General features: G+C 40.1%; 3 protein-coding genes across 3 annotated transcripts; 1 reads left to right on the top strand and 2 right to left on the bottom strand.

Annotated features, from left to right (window-relative positions):
* Positions 1 to 539: 539 nt before the first annotated feature.
* On the bottom strand, positions 540 to 5,295 carry LOC116214929 (endo-1,4-beta-xylanase 1). Its single transcript, XM_031550437.1, has 8 exons — positions 4,771 to 5,295; positions 4,599 to 4,658; positions 3,878 to 4,230; positions 3,631 to 3,793; positions 3,111 to 3,463; positions 2,842 to 3,019; positions 2,116 to 2,652; positions 540 to 1,819 (listed from the first exon to the last, which is right to left on the bottom strand). Exons 1-8 carry the CDS (start codon positions 4,837 to 4,839, stop codon positions 704 to 706), a joined length of 2,829 nt encoding a protein of 942 aa, XP_031406297.1. The 5' UTR covers positions 4,840 to 5,295; the 3' UTR covers positions 540 to 703.
* A 5,740-nt stretch (positions 5,296 to 11,035) lies between these two features.
* On the top strand, positions 11,036 to 12,583 carry LOC116213272 (EPIDERMAL PATTERNING FACTOR-like protein 2). Its single transcript, XM_031548145.1, has 2 exons — positions 11,036 to 11,785; positions 11,914 to 12,583. Exons 1-2 carry the CDS (start codon positions 11,503 to 11,505, stop codon positions 12,252 to 12,254), a joined length of 624 nt encoding a protein of 207 aa, XP_031404005.1. The 5' UTR covers positions 11,036 to 11,502; the 3' UTR covers positions 12,255 to 12,583.
* Positions 12,584 to 15,312: 2,729 nt separating this feature from the next.
* Positions 15,313 to 19,643, bottom strand: LOC116214641 (adenine phosphoribosyltransferase 1-like). Its single transcript, XM_031550037.1, has 7 exons — positions 19,177 to 19,643; positions 18,067 to 18,174; positions 17,842 to 17,952; positions 17,005 to 17,097; positions 16,734 to 16,883; positions 16,221 to 16,279; positions 15,313 to 15,708 (listed from the first exon to the last, which is right to left on the bottom strand). The coding sequence occupies exons 1-7, from the start codon at positions 19,418 to 19,420 to the stop codon at positions 15,655 to 15,657; spliced, it is 819 nt and encodes a 272-aa protein (XP_031405897.1). The 5' UTR covers positions 19,421 to 19,643; the 3' UTR covers positions 15,313 to 15,654.
* Between the last annotated feature and the right edge of the window lie 946 nt (positions 19,644 to 20,589).

The following is a 20,589-nucleotide window of genomic DNA, read 5'->3' as shown; positions in this document are numbered from 1 at the left end:
TATATATGGAAAGTGTGGCAAACTGGGCTTCCTTTTGTGATCATGTCGGGCCTATTCACATAGAGATCTTGAAACTGAATCGTATTCCATGAATATGATATCTATCGTCTCCAGACTCTTTTTTTCACTCTGCATAGGTGGAGATGAACCCATGCAAGGATTGATGTACCTTCCGAGTAATGAATTAAACCTCTCGTCAATGGCTCTCATAACCATCGTAATTTTGACCATGAGACATGTAAATACTCCGTCCGCATACCTGGTAAATCGAGATTTTTGACCTGTTGGGTTGTATCATAGCTGAAAGTGCATCTTAGATTCAAAGGGAGTCTAAACAGAAAGGTATTATGTCGCCAGGAGCTGAATAGTACTGCAACCACTTCCGGTCCTGCTTTTGTTTCGCTTCTTCCTATCATCCAGCCTGATCGACACGACTCTTCTCCCTACCCCAACCTCTCGATTCGTTTACATTCTTCTTTCGGATCGCACATTGCCTAAGCTGTGAACCTCCAAAGACCAACACCAATTCTCAGTTGGAATTTCAGGAAATACTTCGACATGTTACCGTCACATTTTATCCAGTAAAGCATTTGCATCAGTTTTATTCTTTTCTTTCACATTTACAACAAAGGAATAGAACATGTGTATATGATGAGAGAGAGATGCAAGGCAAACTCTCTTTGGATAAATTCGAATAGAAATATTACAGATCTATGGAGATGACCAGCGGTGAGTCGTCCTTATCGACAAGGATACTCTTTGTTATCTTCTTCTTGCCTGTAACAATGTGGATGTCATAGGACCCGTGATAGCCTCTGAACTTGAACTCTCCTTGTTCATCGATGTGTCCATGGGCATGAGACAACCACTCCTTCTTAAGATCGAGGAGTCTCTTCCCGGCTTCATTAATGTCACCTTCTGCATTGACCAGATGAGAGTTTTCCCGGCTCATGAACAGCTCCCAGAATCCCCACAGCATTACCCCCTCCACTGCAGCATGTGCATAGGCTTCACGAAGCATCACTTCCAAGTCATCTGCCCTTATGTGTTCGTTCTCCGAGGACACGTCGAGCTCAGTGAACCATATCGGGAGGCCGAGGATGCCCAATTTGTCAAGGGCATTGCAGACGATGGGCCCCACTGGGCTGTCACTATGGCCTTGAATCCCTATTCCTCCAACTGGCGCACCCTGCTCCTGAAGATCAAGGATCTGCTCAATGTACTTCTCTGGACAGGATTTTGGGTCACATCCATCCTCGACGTGGTAGTCGTTCATGAACAGGGTTGCTGATGGATCCAACTGGTTAGCGGTCTTGAACATATTTGAATGGATATCTTTCCCTAACCGGTCCTGGTAGAACGACCCATGCAGCATCTCATTGTTCACATCATAGTGCCTGAATTTCCCCTTGTAGCGGGACAGGAGACCTGATAATCGGTTCTGAACTGCCACCAATAGGTCAGCATTGCTCAGGGACCGGACCCAAGACTGGACTGTGGACTCAACCTCCCAGAAGATGCAGTGGCCTCGAGCCTCGATGTTGTGGGCCTTGCACAGGTCCAGCATCTCATCAGCATCTCGATAGTTAAAGTTCCCTCGCTGTGCCTCAGTCCAGTACCACTTGAGCTCGTTCCCAAAGACTGCCCAGTTGAAGTTCTTTGTGAAGAAATCAACGAAGTCTTCATTGTCAATATTTGTTCTGCTTATGCACGAGCCAATGGGGAAGCTATTCTGCATCTGTTTAACTATCACAGCACTACCAGGCAAGGTGCTTGATTCTGACCCCGAGAACTTGAGCACAACATCACGCTTACGGATCTACATTTGCAGCAAATAAGAGATCTTAAAGTATCACAATGGGAAAAGTTCCGCGATAATTGTTGTTCAATTTGCACTGTTAATGCATCCCTTCACGGAAAACAAAGGCTTAGGATGGCATCAAAACACAACTTCTGATTTTAAGTCGCAATAACACTCCTCATACGGAGAGAGAATCATGTATGGAGTGTAAAATCATACATTATGTTTGTTCTAAAGGTGCTAATTGAAGCTTACAAGAAAATCCACAATAAAGCAGTAGTAATACTTTACCCCATGATTTAGAGAGAAATTACCTTATCTGTTTGCCTTCTCAGATGTCTAAACCTTGCATCTCGATCAACAGCGAAGACCTGAAGCCCACCAATCATCAAGTCCACACCTGGAGCAGGACCTTGTATATATACCATAACCTTGGAGGGCTGCTTCTCGATCCTAAATGATCCACTGATCTCATGCCACCTGTCATCACTAACCTCGACCTGCCCTCCATTTACCCACTGGTTATCCACACCAAGAGCGACATTAACGTTCTGAGGTCCACTTGGAGTGGAACCGATCTTAACCCAAGCAGACACCTGATAAGTCAAGAAGAGCTTGATTTTGTCGGTGATCATCTGAGCAGGGCCCATCCAGTTCTGTGTACGATTCGCTGCAAGGATGTATTTGCCACTCAGAGGCACCTGGGCCCCAAGAGTGTCTCTGGCCACTGGGGGAAGGATACGTGGAGAACCGTCTTTGACGTTCAATGTGCAGTTTCCAAGAGAGAACCACCCATTATTCCCATCACTTAGGTTGCTATTCTCGATTATATTAACTCCAAAAGCAGTATTCTGTAGAATGGAAACAAAAAACGGCAAACAATATTCATCCACAAGAATGTGCTTATAAATGACAAAAGTTTCGAAGTCTGGTCTTGACGAACTGTACCAATGCCAAAAGACAAAAAGTTGATATCCTTTTTCATCGATTTTTCAGAAAATACTTGCGCTTTATAAAGAACAGGGCCGTTCTCAACTTACGTCGATAACAGGAGCAGGTGAAGGAGGAGTCTTCTCCGCGTGCTTTACTATCAGGCTATTCACGAGAATATCAGTTCCTGCAGGTGGACCTTCGATGTAAATGACAACTTTTGATGGGGAATTATTCAGCAGAAACTTCCCCTGTAGCTGTGTCCAGTCCTTATCAGTGGCCTGCACGCTTCAGAGCAAATTTTCGAAACAGTTTCATTATATAATTACTTCTTCAACATACCTGAATCAAACAAAAGCAGGTAGTAAGGAATACATACTATGCTACGCCTATGTATTGTTCACGAGAATTGGATGTTTGGGTCCACAGTGTTATTCTAAGATCGCTGTTGCTGACATTGCTGCCGTAAATCCGAACCACGGCAGAAACTTCATAAGCAAGCTTTCTTTGAACCCTCCCAGTAATCTCTTGCTGAATTCCATTCCAAGTCTGTGTCCTTTCCGTCGCATGAGCAAAGTACTTCCCTGCCATTGGGACGATCTTCCCATCAGCCATGGACTCGTGTACGATGAGCTTGCATCCTCTTCCCGCCCAGTTGTTGAGTCCATCATCAAATGTCGGGTTAAGGATGATGTTCTCGTCTCCAGCAGATACCCTTCTTGTGCTAGGTCCCTTTCGTAGCATAGATAGAGTGAGTACGGGAAAAAAGAAGGAAAAGAAAAGGACTTGCTGCTTGGTCTTGATAGGATGCCCACATTTTTCATCTTCCCGTGGAAAATGCATTAAATGCCTAGAGAAGAAGCAACAGAGAAAAGATGAAGGGTTTCGAAATCTCTTACCCCGCACCCACTAGGATTACTCGAACAGCTTATCACCACTGATTTTATGAGCAAATCTATACCAGGAGAAGGACCTTCAAGGTAAAACACAACGCGTTTCGGCGTAGTTGACAGTGAGAAATTGCCCTCCAGAATTTCCCATCTCTTTTCTGACACAGCAGTCCTGCACATCAATATTGATTTCCAATCAGTACAAATGCTACTCACCGTAAATAGAGAAATCAGAAGTATAAAAGAAGCTCTTTACTTTCCAATGAATAGATAGGAAGTGGCAGAATCTGGGTACTCCAGCTTCAGGGTTGCCAGGACATCACTGGGCCACTGAACGTGTCCCGAAACTCCAACACAAGCAGATACTGAGTAAATCGAACCCGGGAACACTCTGTCCGTGATGTCCTGTTCCAAGCCCTGCCAACATTCCCTTCGATTCGTGACCACAGCATAATACCCGTCCGACTCAATCGCATTTGCATCTGCCGAGACTACAAAGCTTTCGCAGCAGTTGGGGTGCCAGGAGTGCAGTCCTTGAGAGAAATCATGGTTCTTTACGATGTTGATGGGACTAGTAGCACTTGAACTGGTAGCGGTAGCATTAACATTCTGCCGAGAAAGATTACTCTCTTCAAAAACTATCTCATCATTGCATCTATTGCCAGAAAGCCAAACCAAAAAAACAACGAAGCCATCGAATCTATGGATAACGAACAGAAAGAGAACGTCCACTGTAGCAGACTTTCTAAGCAACAAGTAACAAAGAATCAGCTTCATCACTACACTAAGCAGAGACTCAATGCAGAGATCATTTCAGTGAGGACTACAATCAACTTTTGGGCCTTAGGTTTTCTTCCGACATCAGATTCCTTAATCAGCCTTCCCCCAAGCACCAATCACACCAGAAGACATCAAAACCACAAATCAAGAACTCCCACTAAGACGCTGAGCTGCAAAAACACGACGGCCACCATTACCTCGGATATTTCGACGGCATTGCTCTTCTGAGTGTTCTCCATGTTCGCTCTTCTGGGACCCTTCAAAGTACGAGGAAGATCAACCAAGAACAATAACTGATGAGTTCACAATCAAGCGACACTGTCAAGAGAAGAGACAGAGAGAGACAGAGAGAGAGCAAAAGTAGGGGACCTCGTCGTGCTTCCGGTGGGAGTTCTTCGAGAAGAGATCAGTGAAGCAGCCACAAGAGATCTTCCCCATTTTATAGGAGGCCCCGGCGCCGGCGCATGATCGAATTGAAGCCGAAGAAAAGCGCGGGACCAGCTGACCAGCTCAAAACCGTTGATCTTGCGTCAGTTCCTTTGGCTTCCTGTCTGAGATTCATCCCCGACAAGACAAAACCCACGATTCAATTTTATTTTATTTTTCCTGTCTATGCACCTCAAATTAAATTAAAAAAAGAAAAGAAAATTGCGGCTTTTTGTCTCAATATTCCTTTCTTTCCTTCAACTGAAGACCGGAAATTCTCGTGGGCGAAGCTTAATTTCGAAAAGGAACATAATAATTTTTTTAAAAAACCCCTTTTATCGCTTTGTCTTGCAGAATCGGGGTAATGAGCAAATTGCAATTGCCGTCATATGCTTGAATTGGAAATGAAGGATTATAGGGATAGTGGGGTTGTTGCATAGATTGCTAAGATCTATTCTCTCTTTGTGGTTTCTACCGTGCAGTTTTGGGAATGAAGCCAATAGGTTTATGTAATTGAACTTTTTCTTTTTCTTTGAGGTCCCTTGGTTTGGTCATGTTAACTAGGTATTTAGGCTAAGTTTCGAACCTCTACACTATGGCTAAAATCCGATTATATGAAAGTATAAGTTGCTAATTGTACCACGTTTCGTAGTTTATTTACTTAGTAATTGAATTGATTGCTCTTTGGTGTGCACCTTAATACATAGAAGTCCAACGAGATTCGACTAATTCGATTGAGTTTGCTCAGCCTACTAAGGATAAAACTTCGTTATCATAGATTTTAAACTTTCACAAGATCGAAAAACTTAGGTTGTGTTTGTTTACAATTTAACAAAATAAGTGTCTAAAAGTTAGTTATAACTTATTTACATAGAAAAATGAATAGGAAGAAAGAGAAAAATAAAAAATAATGGTCGCATCTACTTAATGATTAAGTAAAAAATCACTCAATTAATAAGTAAAATTTTTGACTTAATGAAATTGGTTAATTACATAAAAAAAAGTACGACCTTTGTATTTTTTTTTTCTAAATATAGCATGACATTTAGAAAATAGCATAAAAAAGGCACGACTTTTGTATTTTTTTTCTAAATATAGCATGATCTTTGCAAAGTAACATATAAATGCACGACATTTGCATATTTTTTTCTAAATATATCAAGACCTTTAAAAATAGTATATAAATCCACGATTTTCAGATTGAGCTGCGATTCTAGCACGGCGTCTATTATTCCGTCAAATGTAAAGATAACAGCTAGTAGGAGTTAACGATGCAATGTGGCACAACATGCTTGAACGAGTGGCATATGGCACCGCTAGCTCTATATTAGCTGTTATCGTCTAATCATGTGGAGTCTACTCGTCTAATCATGTTCTGTCATGTGACATCGTTAGCTCCATGTTAACTATTATCATTACAATTTGACTGAATAATCTACATTATGCTAAATGCACAACTAAACTTAAAGATCGTGCTATATTTAGGGAAAAGCGCAAAAGTCGTACCTTTATATGCTACTCTCCAAAGGTCATGCTACATTTAGCAAAAAATACAAAGTCGTGCATTTATGTGCTATTTTTCAAATGTCGTGCTATATTTAGGAAAAAGTATAAAGTTTGTGCTTTTCTAGTTTATTAAACCTAATGAAATAAGTCATTTTTTACTTATTAATACTTTTTTTTCCTCGCAAAATATTTTCTCCTCATCATCTGTCCCCTCTTCCTATACACTTTTTTTTGTCAACTAATTAAGTGCTTAATGTTTAAGCACTTAATAAGTTAATATATCAAACACTACATTATTTAATATGAACAAATACCAAATCACTTTAACCAACTCATGTCATTAATTTGGATTGATTGCTTTTCTCCGACAGATACGAGAGATGGAACCATGAATAATGAAGAATGGTAGTAGGTGAAGATTAGATTTCAGCAAGTTAAGTATCCAATCAGTGTCAACATTAAGTTGCGTCTTTTATTTTCTTCAACTAATTATTTGCAGTGGACACTTCTCCTACTACTTGTTATTTTTCTGCTCCTTTTTTTTTTTAGGTTTCTGGTAATAAGTATTTATTAATTGAATTTTCCCTGCTGTTTAATGTTCGACAAAACTCGACTTCTGACTTTTGAATGCTTACTAGCTTATTAAATCAATCGTCCTGTTGACTTTAGTTTCTGCAAGATGTCTAGCATATTGTTTTTGTTGATATACAAATGAACCGAATGCAAAATGGCGATTCTCTCACCGAGAGAGTTCGCCGGTCCTTAATACAATTAGGAATCAACAGAACTTCATGAACCCAAGAAACAAAAAGTTTCTATGCTGCCCCATGCCTCAAGGATTCGGCTGAATTGCACGAAATGCTATGATCAGGAGTAGGCCAAAAGACTACATGAGAACTCTTCGTCATTTTCATATAAAGAAGCGTTAAAGAGACTGCTTTATATTGGGAAGCTCAATATTCGTATGATATCAAAGAAAGCCAATCGGTATGTGGTCATGACCTGCATCAATACCAGTGAGTTTCTAATCTCCTAGTCCCGAAAGCAATCCGAGAGCAAATCGTTCTATTTGTTTAGTTTGGAGATACAAAAGGAGGAAGAAGAAAAAATGCATCATGTTCCAATTTTATTTTATTTATTTTTTGCTTGAACGTCAATGACTGTCCATTGATGACAAAAGCGGATACCCTACTTTTCTGTCCATGCTGCAACATCCTTCACAATGCTACGGCATTAACTGATCCAAACTGAGTTTTCCTTGCCACAACTCCATAACCTACGAAAAGAAAACAAATAAATACCAAAATCTAACTAAAAATAACTATCGTTTGATTTTCAAGTTAGATCATGATCCAACTTAACTTGATTTTGTGTAATGATTGCAAGTATTGACAAATATATGGATGTATGAGAATATATATATGTATATATAGAGAGATGTGAAAGTAGACGATGGATTTATTATTAAAAAATGATTATAAAAATTGTTATGAAAAAATATGAGTGAAAAATTGTTACTAAATGGAGAAAAAGACAAAACGGTATTGATTGCAGTGTTGAATTTCGGAAAGAATAGAGTTGAGTTTGATAGAGTAAAATTGTTTACTTGAAAACCAAACAAAGCAAAACGTTATAAAATCCTAAAATTTAACTAAAACACGAAAATCAACCTAAAAAGGACTAAAACTAAACTAAACTCGACAAGTTAAACATAATTTATGGCTAAACGACATGCTAATAGTGCGTTTGGTTTCAGAATTAAAGTAACTTTGATTTTTATTGTGGAAAATGAAAAATAATTATGTAGTGTGTTGAGTTAAAGTTAAAGTTAAAACTTTTAACTTGGGAAATGTGTATTTTTGTTGTGTAGTGTGTTGAGTTAAAGTTAAAGTAAAAATTTTTGTGATTTTAACTACGAAACCAAACGGAGCATTATAATTCTAAATCCTAGAGTTATCAATACCTTCAAACCTAAATTTTGCTAGTCCTTGAGCAAAACAAAACAAAATAAAGAAAATAAACAAACGTCCCTCAACCTTCTCAGAATCAACTAGACATGGAATGATCCTTTTAACATTCTCGAGAGTGATCACATTTACCTTGATAGTCCAATTCATGCCTTCGCTTAACCCACAATCAAGAGGAACCACATCGACCATCCTCCAAGGAAACAAAACAATTTATTTTATTGAAAAGCATCTCATGTTAAGATATAAAATTGATATCATTAAGTCAAAAGTTTAAGCAAAACATGTTCCATAATGATTCATAGAACTTCACCTATCATCCCCTATCCACTACATCTAAGGTTTAGAATATTTTTGGGGCAAAAGAACAACAAAAACTTTTTTTCCTCGATGGCAACTCATGTAACGACCTTTTGAAAGTTCTTTCGGGATCATTTAGAAATAATGATTGTATTGTTGAATTGTGGAAAAAGTAATGAATAGTTGAGAGAATTTAGTATTAAAAATTGAACTGAATGGTAGTTAAGATAAAAAAAAATTAAAGAAAAAAGGAAAAGTAATAAGTTGTTGAATTGAAGATAAGTGGGGTTAAGTAGAGTAGAGTAAATGAAGTTGAGTTCCAAAACCAAACAAAGTAGATTTGTCAAGCATGATTGTTATTTTTTTTACCTCAACACATGATTGTACGTATTGATTTCTTGCTAATGGCCCTTCTCTTCTAGAACTATTGTCTTCATAGTTTGAGTCACTCCCAACCCCTGATGCTGGGACTTCTTCACATAGTATGTTTGTAATAAAATTGGACTTAAACCAAGTATAGAAAACAAAGTCAAAACAAGCTTGCAATTAATCTGGTTTTTAGCTAAAAGAGTACTGAACCAAAATCCATTCCTAGCTCCATAGCAAATAAAACCGTGAAAGTGGGATTGAACCAAAACATATTTAGTAGAAAATCCGAAACAAAAAGTTTCTTTGGTGCTTCATTTGTTTGATGTAATTGGTTTCCGAAGGTGCTATTCTCCAGGAGAGTACGTAAATTCACCAACGGAGCAGTTTAATCGTGTTTGCACTCGGGGTAAGTGTACGATGAACACTGTCTTGTTCAATTCTATCGGCAATCTCCGGCCATGGTTCGACCATCCTGGTCAGCTGCAAGCCTAACGCCATCACCGCTGAGCACCACCCTCAATGACACGACATGAGGTTCCCCGTGGTTCAACGCAGGGCTTCCTTGCAAAGGTTATTAGCCCGACAAAAGTGGTAGCAACAAGTTTGGTGAATGAGCACATAGGCTTGGTAAGAAAATACGCCCAACCCTGCCCACCCCTTGAAACGCATGCATACAGTGTCACATACTAAGTACAATCATCAACAGATAGAGAAGGTCAGTTCTGGCATCCATGAATTAATATGAATGAATTGAAATCGATCGATCCGCATAATTGATTCTGTTTTATACCTTTTCATTCATGTCTACCAAATATGCAAATATTCTACCACTCAGGCCAGTAAAGGATCTGATCAGGTTCCATTACTAATGAACACGAACTCTCGAAAGATAAAATATTAGATACAAAATTAACACGTCCAGTTCGGATGTACAAGTCCTAATCAAATCTCAAGAGAAATATATATAAAAACATAGTTATTGCGGGCTCCCTATGATAATGTGATTACAGGCATCTCATGTAGAGTTACCTACAAAAATATAAGTTTTATTATCACCTAATAACAAATTAAAATTGAAACAAAAAGATTGCAACGTAGTTATGCACGCTCTCGTTTATAATTAAGAGATTCTAAATTCGATCATTATAATGTGACTATTCGTGTCATTGAAAAACTATTAGAATTTCTATTTTATTATATTAGATCCATGAACTTCCATTTTAACGGACAATAACCATTTAAAATTAAGAGAGTAATTTTACCAATGTGAGTCAATTTGAGTGATTCGGCACCTGCTTTTCTTAAGCAAGATTTCAAATTTGAGTCTTGTGAATAAATAAAATATTTAATTTGGAGAGCTTTACTCATAAATGTGCAGTCATATTAAAATCTAGATTAGTCAGCTATATTAAATTTCCATGTATGGAGTGGTGTACACCCTATAAATTAAGGGGAGTGCCGAGGATACGGAGCCTCCTTAAAAGTATATTTATGCGGATGCTCCAAAAAAAAAATCTTACTATTTGGCAAGGAAACTTGCTATTTAATAAAAGTCTTATTGTAATCAAAATAATGAGTTTTTTACAAAACTACAAGTTTCTTATTATTTAATAAATATCTCATTATATTTAAAATAATAATAAATTTCTTATTAAGTGTCTTGTTATTTAACAAGTTCTTTATTATTTCGTCAACGATAAATATTCGACAACTTGAGACGTGGCAATCTCTTATCTCTCATTGGCCCATGCAAAATACTTCTTTTTAAGGAGGCATCGAACGGTAGTTTATCTCCAAATTAAGAAAGTAACCTCCATGGACATAGAAGGTGTTGATTTTGCCACACGTATGTATATCACTGACCTTAAGTAAAGCTTCAAACCTCCATAACCTATACAGCTATCTGATCGGCCAGGCCACCTCCTTCCTTTAACAATCTACACATGCAGTGGTAGCTAGCCTTACCTCACCTCTCCAAAATTGGGATCTTTCTTGGGAAATAAATCTCAAAAAATTCATCCTCACCCTTCCCATAGAGGAATAGGATGATGGATTTTGCGTGTTGAAGTGGCACTGTTCATCAATCCCCGATACCCTCCAAAAAAAATACCCCACAAATTCCTCTCTCTCTCTCTCTCTCTCTCTCTTTCTCTCTGTGTTCCTCTGCAACAAATACAGAGGAGGTTGGAAGGATAGACAGACAAAGTGAATAAGGGAACCGAGATTTCAAAATCAAGAATCCCCCCTTCTTCTCCATGTAATTTTGGCATTCCATCCTGGCCAGGAGAGCGAGAGTCCCTATCATTTGCCATTTGCCAATTTGCCCCCTCTCGTTTGTCTCTGTTTCCTCTTTTGTATCTTCCCTCAGCCGCTTGCTGTACTGTGATCCCTCCCTTTCAGGGTACAAGTTTTTCTGTTCTCTTCCTTCCTCCTCATCCGGGCTTATCAAACGAGGGAGAGATGAAGATGAAGATGGAGATGAAGGTCATTCCCTTTTCGGCTCCTGTCCTTTGCTCTGTTCACCCTTTGCATTATGGGAGCTGCAGGTGGCCGCAGGCCAGCACCAGTCCTCCTTCCCCCTTTTAATCTCTCTTCCCCATTCCCTCTGGCTCTGCTCTGTTTGAACCGTTCCCATTTCCCATTCCTCCCCCATCAATCATTCTTCCCCCATTCATTACCTTTTCATCCCTCTCTCTCTTTCTCTCTGTCTGAGGAAATGGGCAAGACTCAAACTTGCAGTAATCAACGTAGATACAGACACCTGATCATCTCCATGTTTCTGCTCTTGGGACCAATGTTATTGTTTCACGCTGAAGGTAAGCTCCATGCACATGCAGTGCACGTCTTCGGCTTCATCCTCAGTTGGGCATGTTCATATGCGTATCTGGGAGGAGAACCCATTCGTAAAAATTCAAGCTTTACATGTTGGTTGAAACTGTTGCAGGGAGGGCCATGTTGGGGGCGAAGATCGAACCCGAGGGCGGTGTTGAGTTGCGGGGTGGAGGAGGAGTGGTGGAAGAAGAGAGGATTGAGACAGAGAGAGCGAGGAGGTGGCTGATCGGGTCGAGCCCGCCTAGGTGCGAGAGGCGGTGCAGCTCGTGCAGGCGGTGCGAGGCCGTGCAGGTGCCCATCGTGCCCCAGCAGCAGCGGGCACGCGGGATCAGCCGACTCTTTGCCAACGTCGCTTCCGCCAGAATTCCAAACTCCAGAGGCGGCGACGACATCTCCAACTACAAGCCCATGGCTTGGAAGTGCAAGTGCGGGGATTTGCTCTTCAACCCCTGACCCTGAGGCTGAACTGAAGCATGCGTGAACTCTCCAACGTGCCAAATTCTACGCTACATCGGGTCTCCACTACGGGCTCGATACATCTTCATATATTGAACTTAACGAGCCTCGATCGGGATTCAGCACATGCTTCTTTTCTTTTGTCGAAATTCACTTGCATGTCTTGTTCTTCTTTTTTTTTTTTTCGATGGTAAATGTCTTGTTCTTTGTAGCGCATTGTTCTGATTGGTCCCGTGTAAACTTTGTGAACGTAAAATTGTTCATATCCTGTCTGTATCTAAATTCGGTAGTTTATTCCCTAAGAAATTTTAGGGCGTGTTTTGACACTTCCATCTCTATTACGACTTTATTTCACAAGAATCAATTTTCGTAGTGTTTCACCCGAGAAAAGATAGCTTTTCGATCGCATTGATGCAGCAAACCAGAGTGTAGACATAACATGAGCTGTGAGCAGTTTTAGGCCCCCAATTCTAACTAGGGTGTGCACGGATACTGGATATATTTGGAACCAATCGGAATCTATCTATTAGGTTAGGATTCGGGTAGCTCGTATTAAAAATAGGATAGGGTTCGGATATTAAAATAAGATACCGGTGAAAATAGATTCCGATTTCGATTCTTACATATAGGGTACTTAGAATCGGAATTGATATCGAAACTCGAATAATAAATTTTCTCATTAATATATAGTTATATTCAAATATTTTTATATTTAAAAAAATAAAGTCACTAATTAAAAAATAATAATCTAAATCTATGTCGACATTCTCTTTTGCGTGATTATTAATTATGGATGAGAGATTTTTTATTTTATTTAGTGAGAAAAAAAATTTACAAGCACAATAATGTATTCGGAACATATGGTATAATACAGATTTCGGTAAGGTCCGGTTTCAAGACTTAATATGGTAGGGTCTGGTTTCAAAATCTTGAAACTTATCTTTTACGAGGTATCGTAAAAAAATAGGGTATCCAGATCCGCACACCCCTAATTCCAACAACGGAATAGCATAAATTGCAATACCGCACCGGTCCTAGAATTTTCAAACGGTAAGTTTAACACCAACAGGCAACTTGGACAAAATGTTCCAAACATAGAGACCATGCTTTGGCATGGAGAAGACTGCTTGCTCTCCTTAATTTTATTTTCCTTCCAAATTCCTTTTTTTTTTTGTTTCTTTTAATGGGAGTGAATAGGAAAAAGACTGCTGAATGATGATTCAACAATAATACACTGACTTGGACATTCTTACAATAATAATACTTATATGGCAGTCCTCTCAAAACTATTTTTTTTCATTTTTTTTCACTCCAATCGAGTTGAATGATATGATATTGTGTGGTCTGCGTCTTAAGCTAAAACTGACGATGGGAAGTAACATGGTGAAGTTTTTTAAAATTGAGACAGATAAGGGGAGAGAGGGAGAGAGAGAGAGAGAAGATGGGTCCCATCGTTTTCGTATCTTACAAGATTCGTGCATAGCCAGTAGACAGAAGAAAAGCCTGCCTCCCCTTCCTCGATCCTGTAAATACCAAATCGTCTTGTTCATTTTCCCTTCCTCGATTTCCGTTGTTTATTTTCGGGCTTAGAATCGCGAACACGGGAAATCTCGCTTCGCTTGTGAAGAATGAAATCATGGCGATCTCTAGCTTTAAGTCGAACATTGCTCGTCGCTACACTGAACCTCCTTTCTTATAATTCTCATATACTTCTACTAAGGTTTCAGCTGGCATGAATTTTTCGGCCATATCGATGACAGATGATAATCCCGGTCAGCATTTTTATATTGTTGACGATAATTGCTTACTACTTGAAGACATAAAGAGTCGTGATAGTCGGGTCTTCGAGTCACACTTACTCAGCAAAGACATGTCCAAATGCGTGCCGATATAGATTTTCCAGTGCAGCTCCCTTTCCATGGAAGTTATGCTAGGGAAGATGCAATCAATGCAGTGACTGAATTGAATATGGCAGGCGGGGAAGATGGAAATTGGATAAAAAAATAAAAATAAAAATAAAAATGCTTCAGAATTCAAAGGATTCAGTCTCCTACCTCAATCAGGCGTCATTCATCGAAAAACAGGAAGGTAAAAATAAAAATAAAAAAATTATGAGGCCGATTTATTCGGAAAATTCTATGGTACAGTGTACGCACCTTTCGGGACCATCCCCAAAGGATTGATTCAACAGTAGTCAGAGGCCCCCGAATGGTATACTGTATACTATAGCGTGGCATTTCCCGGTTTGCAGGTATGCTGCATTTACCCGGTGCTTCAAATGCGATACGGCTAATTGATCTTATGTTATGATATGAGTACCATATCATGCAGCAATCAATGCATGGATCTATGCAGTTCCAAGTGAAGTGATTGGGGGATGGGATCTCACATGGTAAAGTCATAGTCGTCATGTCCATCCATTGTCTTTTTCTTTAACTCCATGTCTGTCAGTGACATTTGCAGGAAGCAGATCCCACAAAGAGAAGAGCTTGAGGTCAGATCATTCACCACCACCTACAATCTGCAATCCAATGAGTATTTCTCCCGTCCAATTTACGAAATTGTTCGCTTCTGTTGCCTCTTCCCGTCGTTAGATCATCATAGGAGACCCACCGATAGGTGTAAGATCTGACCGTGAAGAGGGTCCCTGGGGATATTATACATCCTGCCTGATCCGTTCTTGGTTCTTCCCCACGACCACATTCTTGGAGCTGCATCGGCCTTAGGAATTGGCATGTTGGAAACTGACAATTTCCGTCAATCTCCTGACTCAGAGAATGGGCTTACTGCTCTACTCACGCTCGAGATTCAATGCAACTCCCTCGATTTGTTTTACCATGGGGATTCGTTTCACCATGGGGTAATCCCAAAGACTCGACTCAGATAGACCTTTCACGGAGGTTGGGACGGGTGAAGGTTGATCTAAGGTCTCATAGCCTTGTCAAGATCGTTTGTTACCGATGTTCGGGACGAAGAATTACTTCTGCTTTTGTTCCGTGAAAGAACATTTTGATTCATCCCCTCTTAAAACACTGGCATGAAGAATGACCACCCGAAAACTAGATTATACTCGATGGCCTTAAATTTCCAGCTGAAGGAAAATCAGAGTAGCTTAGCAGAACTGTTTGCATTAATCAACGATTTTACAACTTCCATGAATCAACCTCACTTGTTTCTGGACTCCAAGTTAAAGCGGTTATACTCAATTTTTCCCATACACGGACTCCTACCAGACATCGACATAGATGTTTATAAATCAGCCAAACCCTTTAACAATCCATTGCCTTCAATACCAAAGCCTCTTAATAGAAGATAAACCCCTTTATTATCATCCTTCGCAAACTGGAGATGCCGTTCTGGAGCAAGCAGCTGAAGCAACCAATGCCATGAACTTCAATCAAGCTGAGCTAACGAGAACGAAAAGTGGTGTATCTCCCAATCGATCCCGACCCTGTACTCAGCCAAAATGATAGAAGTAAGATGTTAGAAGAAGCATGATCATAGATTTCTAAGTTTGAAAATATGACGAGGATTGCAACAACTGACATTTTGCAAGAATTGGGAATTTAGAAATTCATAAACTGAGCTTTTGCTTATGGTTCTGATAAGGGACAGTTCATGCGTTCACCAAAGAAGATGGTATATTTGTCAACCAAAAGCAAACCACAGCGCATTTCTTCCGTCATCATCCTTAAGCATTATTCACCTTCTCTGATCTTCCAAGACAGCTTGAACCCTTTATTTTAGCATCTAAATCATTTCATCAGTGTATGGACCCGAATTTCCCGTCTAAACTATGATATGGGTCCAGCTTATGGTTACTGGTTAGTGACAAATGACTAAGGGAAGAAAAAAACTTTTTATTTTTGTTTCTTTTTTTTTAGCATCGGCCAGTTCAGATCAACTGTTAAAAAGTTGAATCATATGCAGCCACACTATAAAGAGAAAAGAATCATGAAATACCTTTAGCTCTGGCAATTCAATAACACAAGCACATTCAACCACATGCGCCCCAACTCGCCCTGCAAGAAACCAATAACAACATGAAAACAAGAGACGACATAATGGGGCACACAAAACCACGAAAACAGGGCTCTGGCTTCTTAAAAAAAGTGGGACTGAATATTAACAAAACCAACAAAAAGCCAATAGAATTCCTCGCTCTAAAGGGGCTTATAACTCTAGCCTCCACAGACCTGAACACCGGCTGTTTCTAATAATGAAGAAAACCGGACTGCAGTGAAGGGAGGGAAAATCAAGCTCCTCTCCAATCATTCTTGAAATAAGCCATTTTCATTTGAATGTTCCTCAGGTTTAAATTGGAAGTAAAAAGAACTTATCCAAAAAAGAGATTGGAAGTAAATCCATTTTCTCCAGAAAGTAGTGCAAATGAGAGTCTATCCAAAAAATTATTCAATCAAGGACTTCTTCATATGATATTCCAAAAGAACGTAAAATTAAGCTCCGATACTCTACCAAGTAGTCTGATTGCAGCACCCAATGTCCCCCCAGTAGCAATGAGATCGTCTATTACAAGGACCTTCTCCCCTGCCTCAACAGCACCTTCATGCATTTCCATTTTGTCTGTTCCATACTCCAGAGAGTACTCCTCTGCAATTACCGGTCCTGATAAAGACCATCAGATCATCAATAAGTACCGTGATTGCCCTTCTGATTGCTAATTGAAACTTGCCCATCAAGTAAAGGAACCAGAGGAGAAAACTTAATCTAGAGGCAAAAAGTGTACCGGGCAACTTATTAGGTTTTCTCATGGGAACGAATTTTGCACCAATAGCCAATGCAATGGGTGGACCAAAGATGAAACCTCTTGCCTCAACACCTGCAGAATATCATAAATGAAAAATTGAACATCTAATACCCATGCTTTAAATAACTCTATTCTATATTCCAGGGATTCCAGCTTTTCAGATGAATTTCCAGTAGCCTAATCTTTTTACGGACAAGGCATGCTGCAGAAGCACACAGTGCATGAGAAGGATAAGACCATAAACTGTTTATCATCTTCACCATCGTGGCTTAGATCACAATTGAACTTCAAAAACTGGGAAAATGGACCTCTTGTGCAAGATCATCCAAACTATACAAAAGACAAGTAGACAGACGCCCACAGCATGAAACAACTCTAAGCAGCATAGATGCTATTATAACCTTCTATAAGATACTTCTATCAAGCATCGGGCTACCTTAAGATATAAAAGCTTTTACCTTCAGCAACGAGAAGCCCCTGCAGGAGATATTTAGCTCTTACGTACATCAAAGTTCATTCTAATAAAGAAGTTCCAACCAGAAATGCTCATCCTAGAATCAAATAAACAGCTAAATAAATGAAGCAACAGCAACTTTAATGTCATTAGACCGAAAATCGGTATTGCTTGGTCAAACAACTGCTGTGAATGATTATAGATTGTAGAATCTCGTCACCCCTAGCGAGCTTCTAACAGTAAGCTTTGACTGATCCGTCAACAACATAATATAGTCAATATGTTCCTTCCCTTCGTGTATTTTCGGTCACAGCAAAAGACAACCTTGAACAAAAGCCAACATAAAAGGAGGCCAATCTCACCCGCAACAACAGAGATGCCTTTCCCCTGGTACCTTTCAACAAACAGATCAATGGTGTCCCTGAAAGCCTTGGTATGAAGAAGCAATGTCGTAATATCTTGAAACAAGATCCCTGCAAACGGGTCATATTTCCCAAATCACAAAGATTTCGTAGCACTCAGAACCAGTTGCACCATTTGACAACCCGACAAACCACAATGGAGGGGCTGGGCAAAGAGCAACGTACCGGGTTTTGGGAAATCTGGGATGACCCGAATCGACTTAGCGATCCCAGCAATACGGGGGTCGGATGCGTCACCGGTGGCCATCTGTTGAGCTCGCACTGGTCCAGTCCCTTCCCAGCAGCCCAAGTCAGACACCGAGTTTTAGCAAGAGGGGAAAAAGACGCAAAGAAAGAGGCGCAGAGAGAGAGAGAGAGAGAGAGGGAGAGAGAGAGGAAAGGGATGATATGATATTGATATGGAAAATCAGGAAAAGGGAATCATCATCATCATCATCATCATCATCGATCGATCGATCAAATCAATCAAAAAGGAAGAACTTTTTACAGCCTTGTGCACCCCCCTCGTATCCTGCTTCAATGATATTTTTGAACTATGTTTTGACGCTAATGACCCTCCCGACACACTTGTCTGAAATTATTATTATTATTATAACACTGATTAAAGGCAGAGCTCCAAATATTTGCTTTGGCCAAACTTAGTATTGGCGTTGATCGTGGGAATTAGTCCAGTTTATCTATTACATTTCGTTGTGCACTTTGATATGCAAAAGTCTGAGGAGCTCTGACTAATTCTATTCGCAAGGGATAAAGTTCTTTCGCTAATAAATTTTCTCCATTCACAGCACTTTGAACCATCCCGTGTTATGATCCTGTTCTATCACTTTATTTCTATATTTTGCAAAATAAAATTACTTTACAATTGTTGAGTGAGAGATGGGCCATTGATGTTTGCCAAATTGGACTGGAAAGTTTGCTTATGTCGATTTTGTTGACAAATTTGGGTGAAAACATTGAATATAGAAAGAAAGAAATGGTGGGCGAGTGACCAGTGAGTCGTGATTCATGCCGGCATACCTTTAAATTTTTCTATTTGCAATAATAGTCCCTCATCTTCTTTCAAAAAATTCATCATTTCGCTTTAGGAAAAAAATCCAGTTGGAAAATTTTGCATCTCGATAGTAAAAAAATAAAAGATAAATAAAATTACAAACTTGCCCCGGAGTATGCAAACGGTGGTCCGGCGAGGCTGTCGGAATTTTCCGATCGACGAGGTAAGAATGGGAGTCGTGCAAGCCGCAAGAGAAGTGCTAATTGAGAAGGCAAGACACTCACCGGGACCCCGTGCTGCTCCCTCCGTGTCGACGACACGGGTGAATGCAAAACTGCCGCTTTTCTCGGCGGCGGCGCTGCACGTCAGCTTAGGGGAAATTGCCTTCTCGGTCGTGCTCCGGCCAAGATCGGAAGCACGGACTGCCCCGGGAGGGCTGAATGAGCACGACGGACACCTTCCCAGCTGGCCTCCCATCCTCAGCTGCGACGGAGCACGGAACTTCGCCAGCTGTTGAAGCGAAGACATCACTGATCCAAAGTTGTTTCTTCGCCGGTTGGCGATTGCAACTTGCAGCCGATCGGGGAATAGATTCCGGCCAATAGCAGACAGAGAGAATTTGGGTGGATTTTTTTTAACTGGAAAACCAGAGTCTGAGATTTGACGGGCGGTGAAGGACTTTAGATCGTTAAGCGGCGTTTGGCGGGGCCGCACGACGGAGGCGTTCCCGGGGAGTGATGGCGTTTAACGTTCACCTCTTTTTGGCTTAATTTTTCATCTACAATTAATTTTCCAGCGATGCGATTATTTCCCCTTTTTTTCCTTTTAATCTAATAAAACACGTAACTCGCCCCAGTAAATTCGTTTTTTTTCCTCGATTATAAGGAAGGCAAATCGGAAATTAAATCGGGTGAAAAGCATGGGGTAATGTCCACTCTCTCTTGGACGAGATGAGTACGGAAGCATATCGTGCAATATAATCACTAACTTATCAATTGATGAATGGACATTGAATCCTACAAGCAATTACTCATTTGCTTGAACATAATCGAAATGTCATATGATGTAGTTGTACCGCAATGTTCAATCGATTAAACTCGATACGCCGGTCATTCTTTTGCCAATTTCTTATCTTAATATCATCGATAACCAAGAGGAGGGTGGACGGCATAGTTTATAAGTTAATTCACAAGCTGGGCTGGACCCTCAGTTATGTTCGGGCTAAGGATGATTATTAAAAGGTCATATGGCTGATTAAACCATACCGTTTCCATCTCCAGAAAAAAAAAAATTTTAAAAAAACAACAACAACCCGTTTCGGAAGAAATACTTGGGCTATACCATTTAATGGGCCTAAATCCTGTGATTAGTCCAAATTCTCAAATTTCACCTCCTTGGGTGCATATCACATCACTACGACAAAATTGACTTCTCCCACCAAAGAGGATGTAACGCAGTGATCATTTCCTGTTAATCTAGAGATTTCTGATTCGATACTTAATGAGACTATCTTTGTCCATTTATCATTGTATTAGGTTTATAGGTCTCACTTACAACTGAAAAAGAAATTGGTTTCTCCCGACCCTCCTGCAACAACGCTCTCTTAAGCATCGCAAAAAATGGAGCTGCATTGTGTCTTTGTCATCGCTAAATATAACATCAGCAGGCGAAATGCCATGTCGATATTATAAAAGACG

This window comes from Punica granatum, chromosome 7, assembly GCF_007655135.1.
Source record: "Punica granatum isolate Tunisia-2019 chromosome 7, ASM765513v2, whole genome shotgun sequence".
NCBI classification, from domain to species: Eukaryota; Viridiplantae; Streptophyta; class Magnoliopsida; order Myrtales; family Lythraceae; genus Punica; species Punica granatum.
Note: the sequence above shows the minus strand (reverse complement) of the source record. Positions and strands in the feature narration are given on the sequence as shown.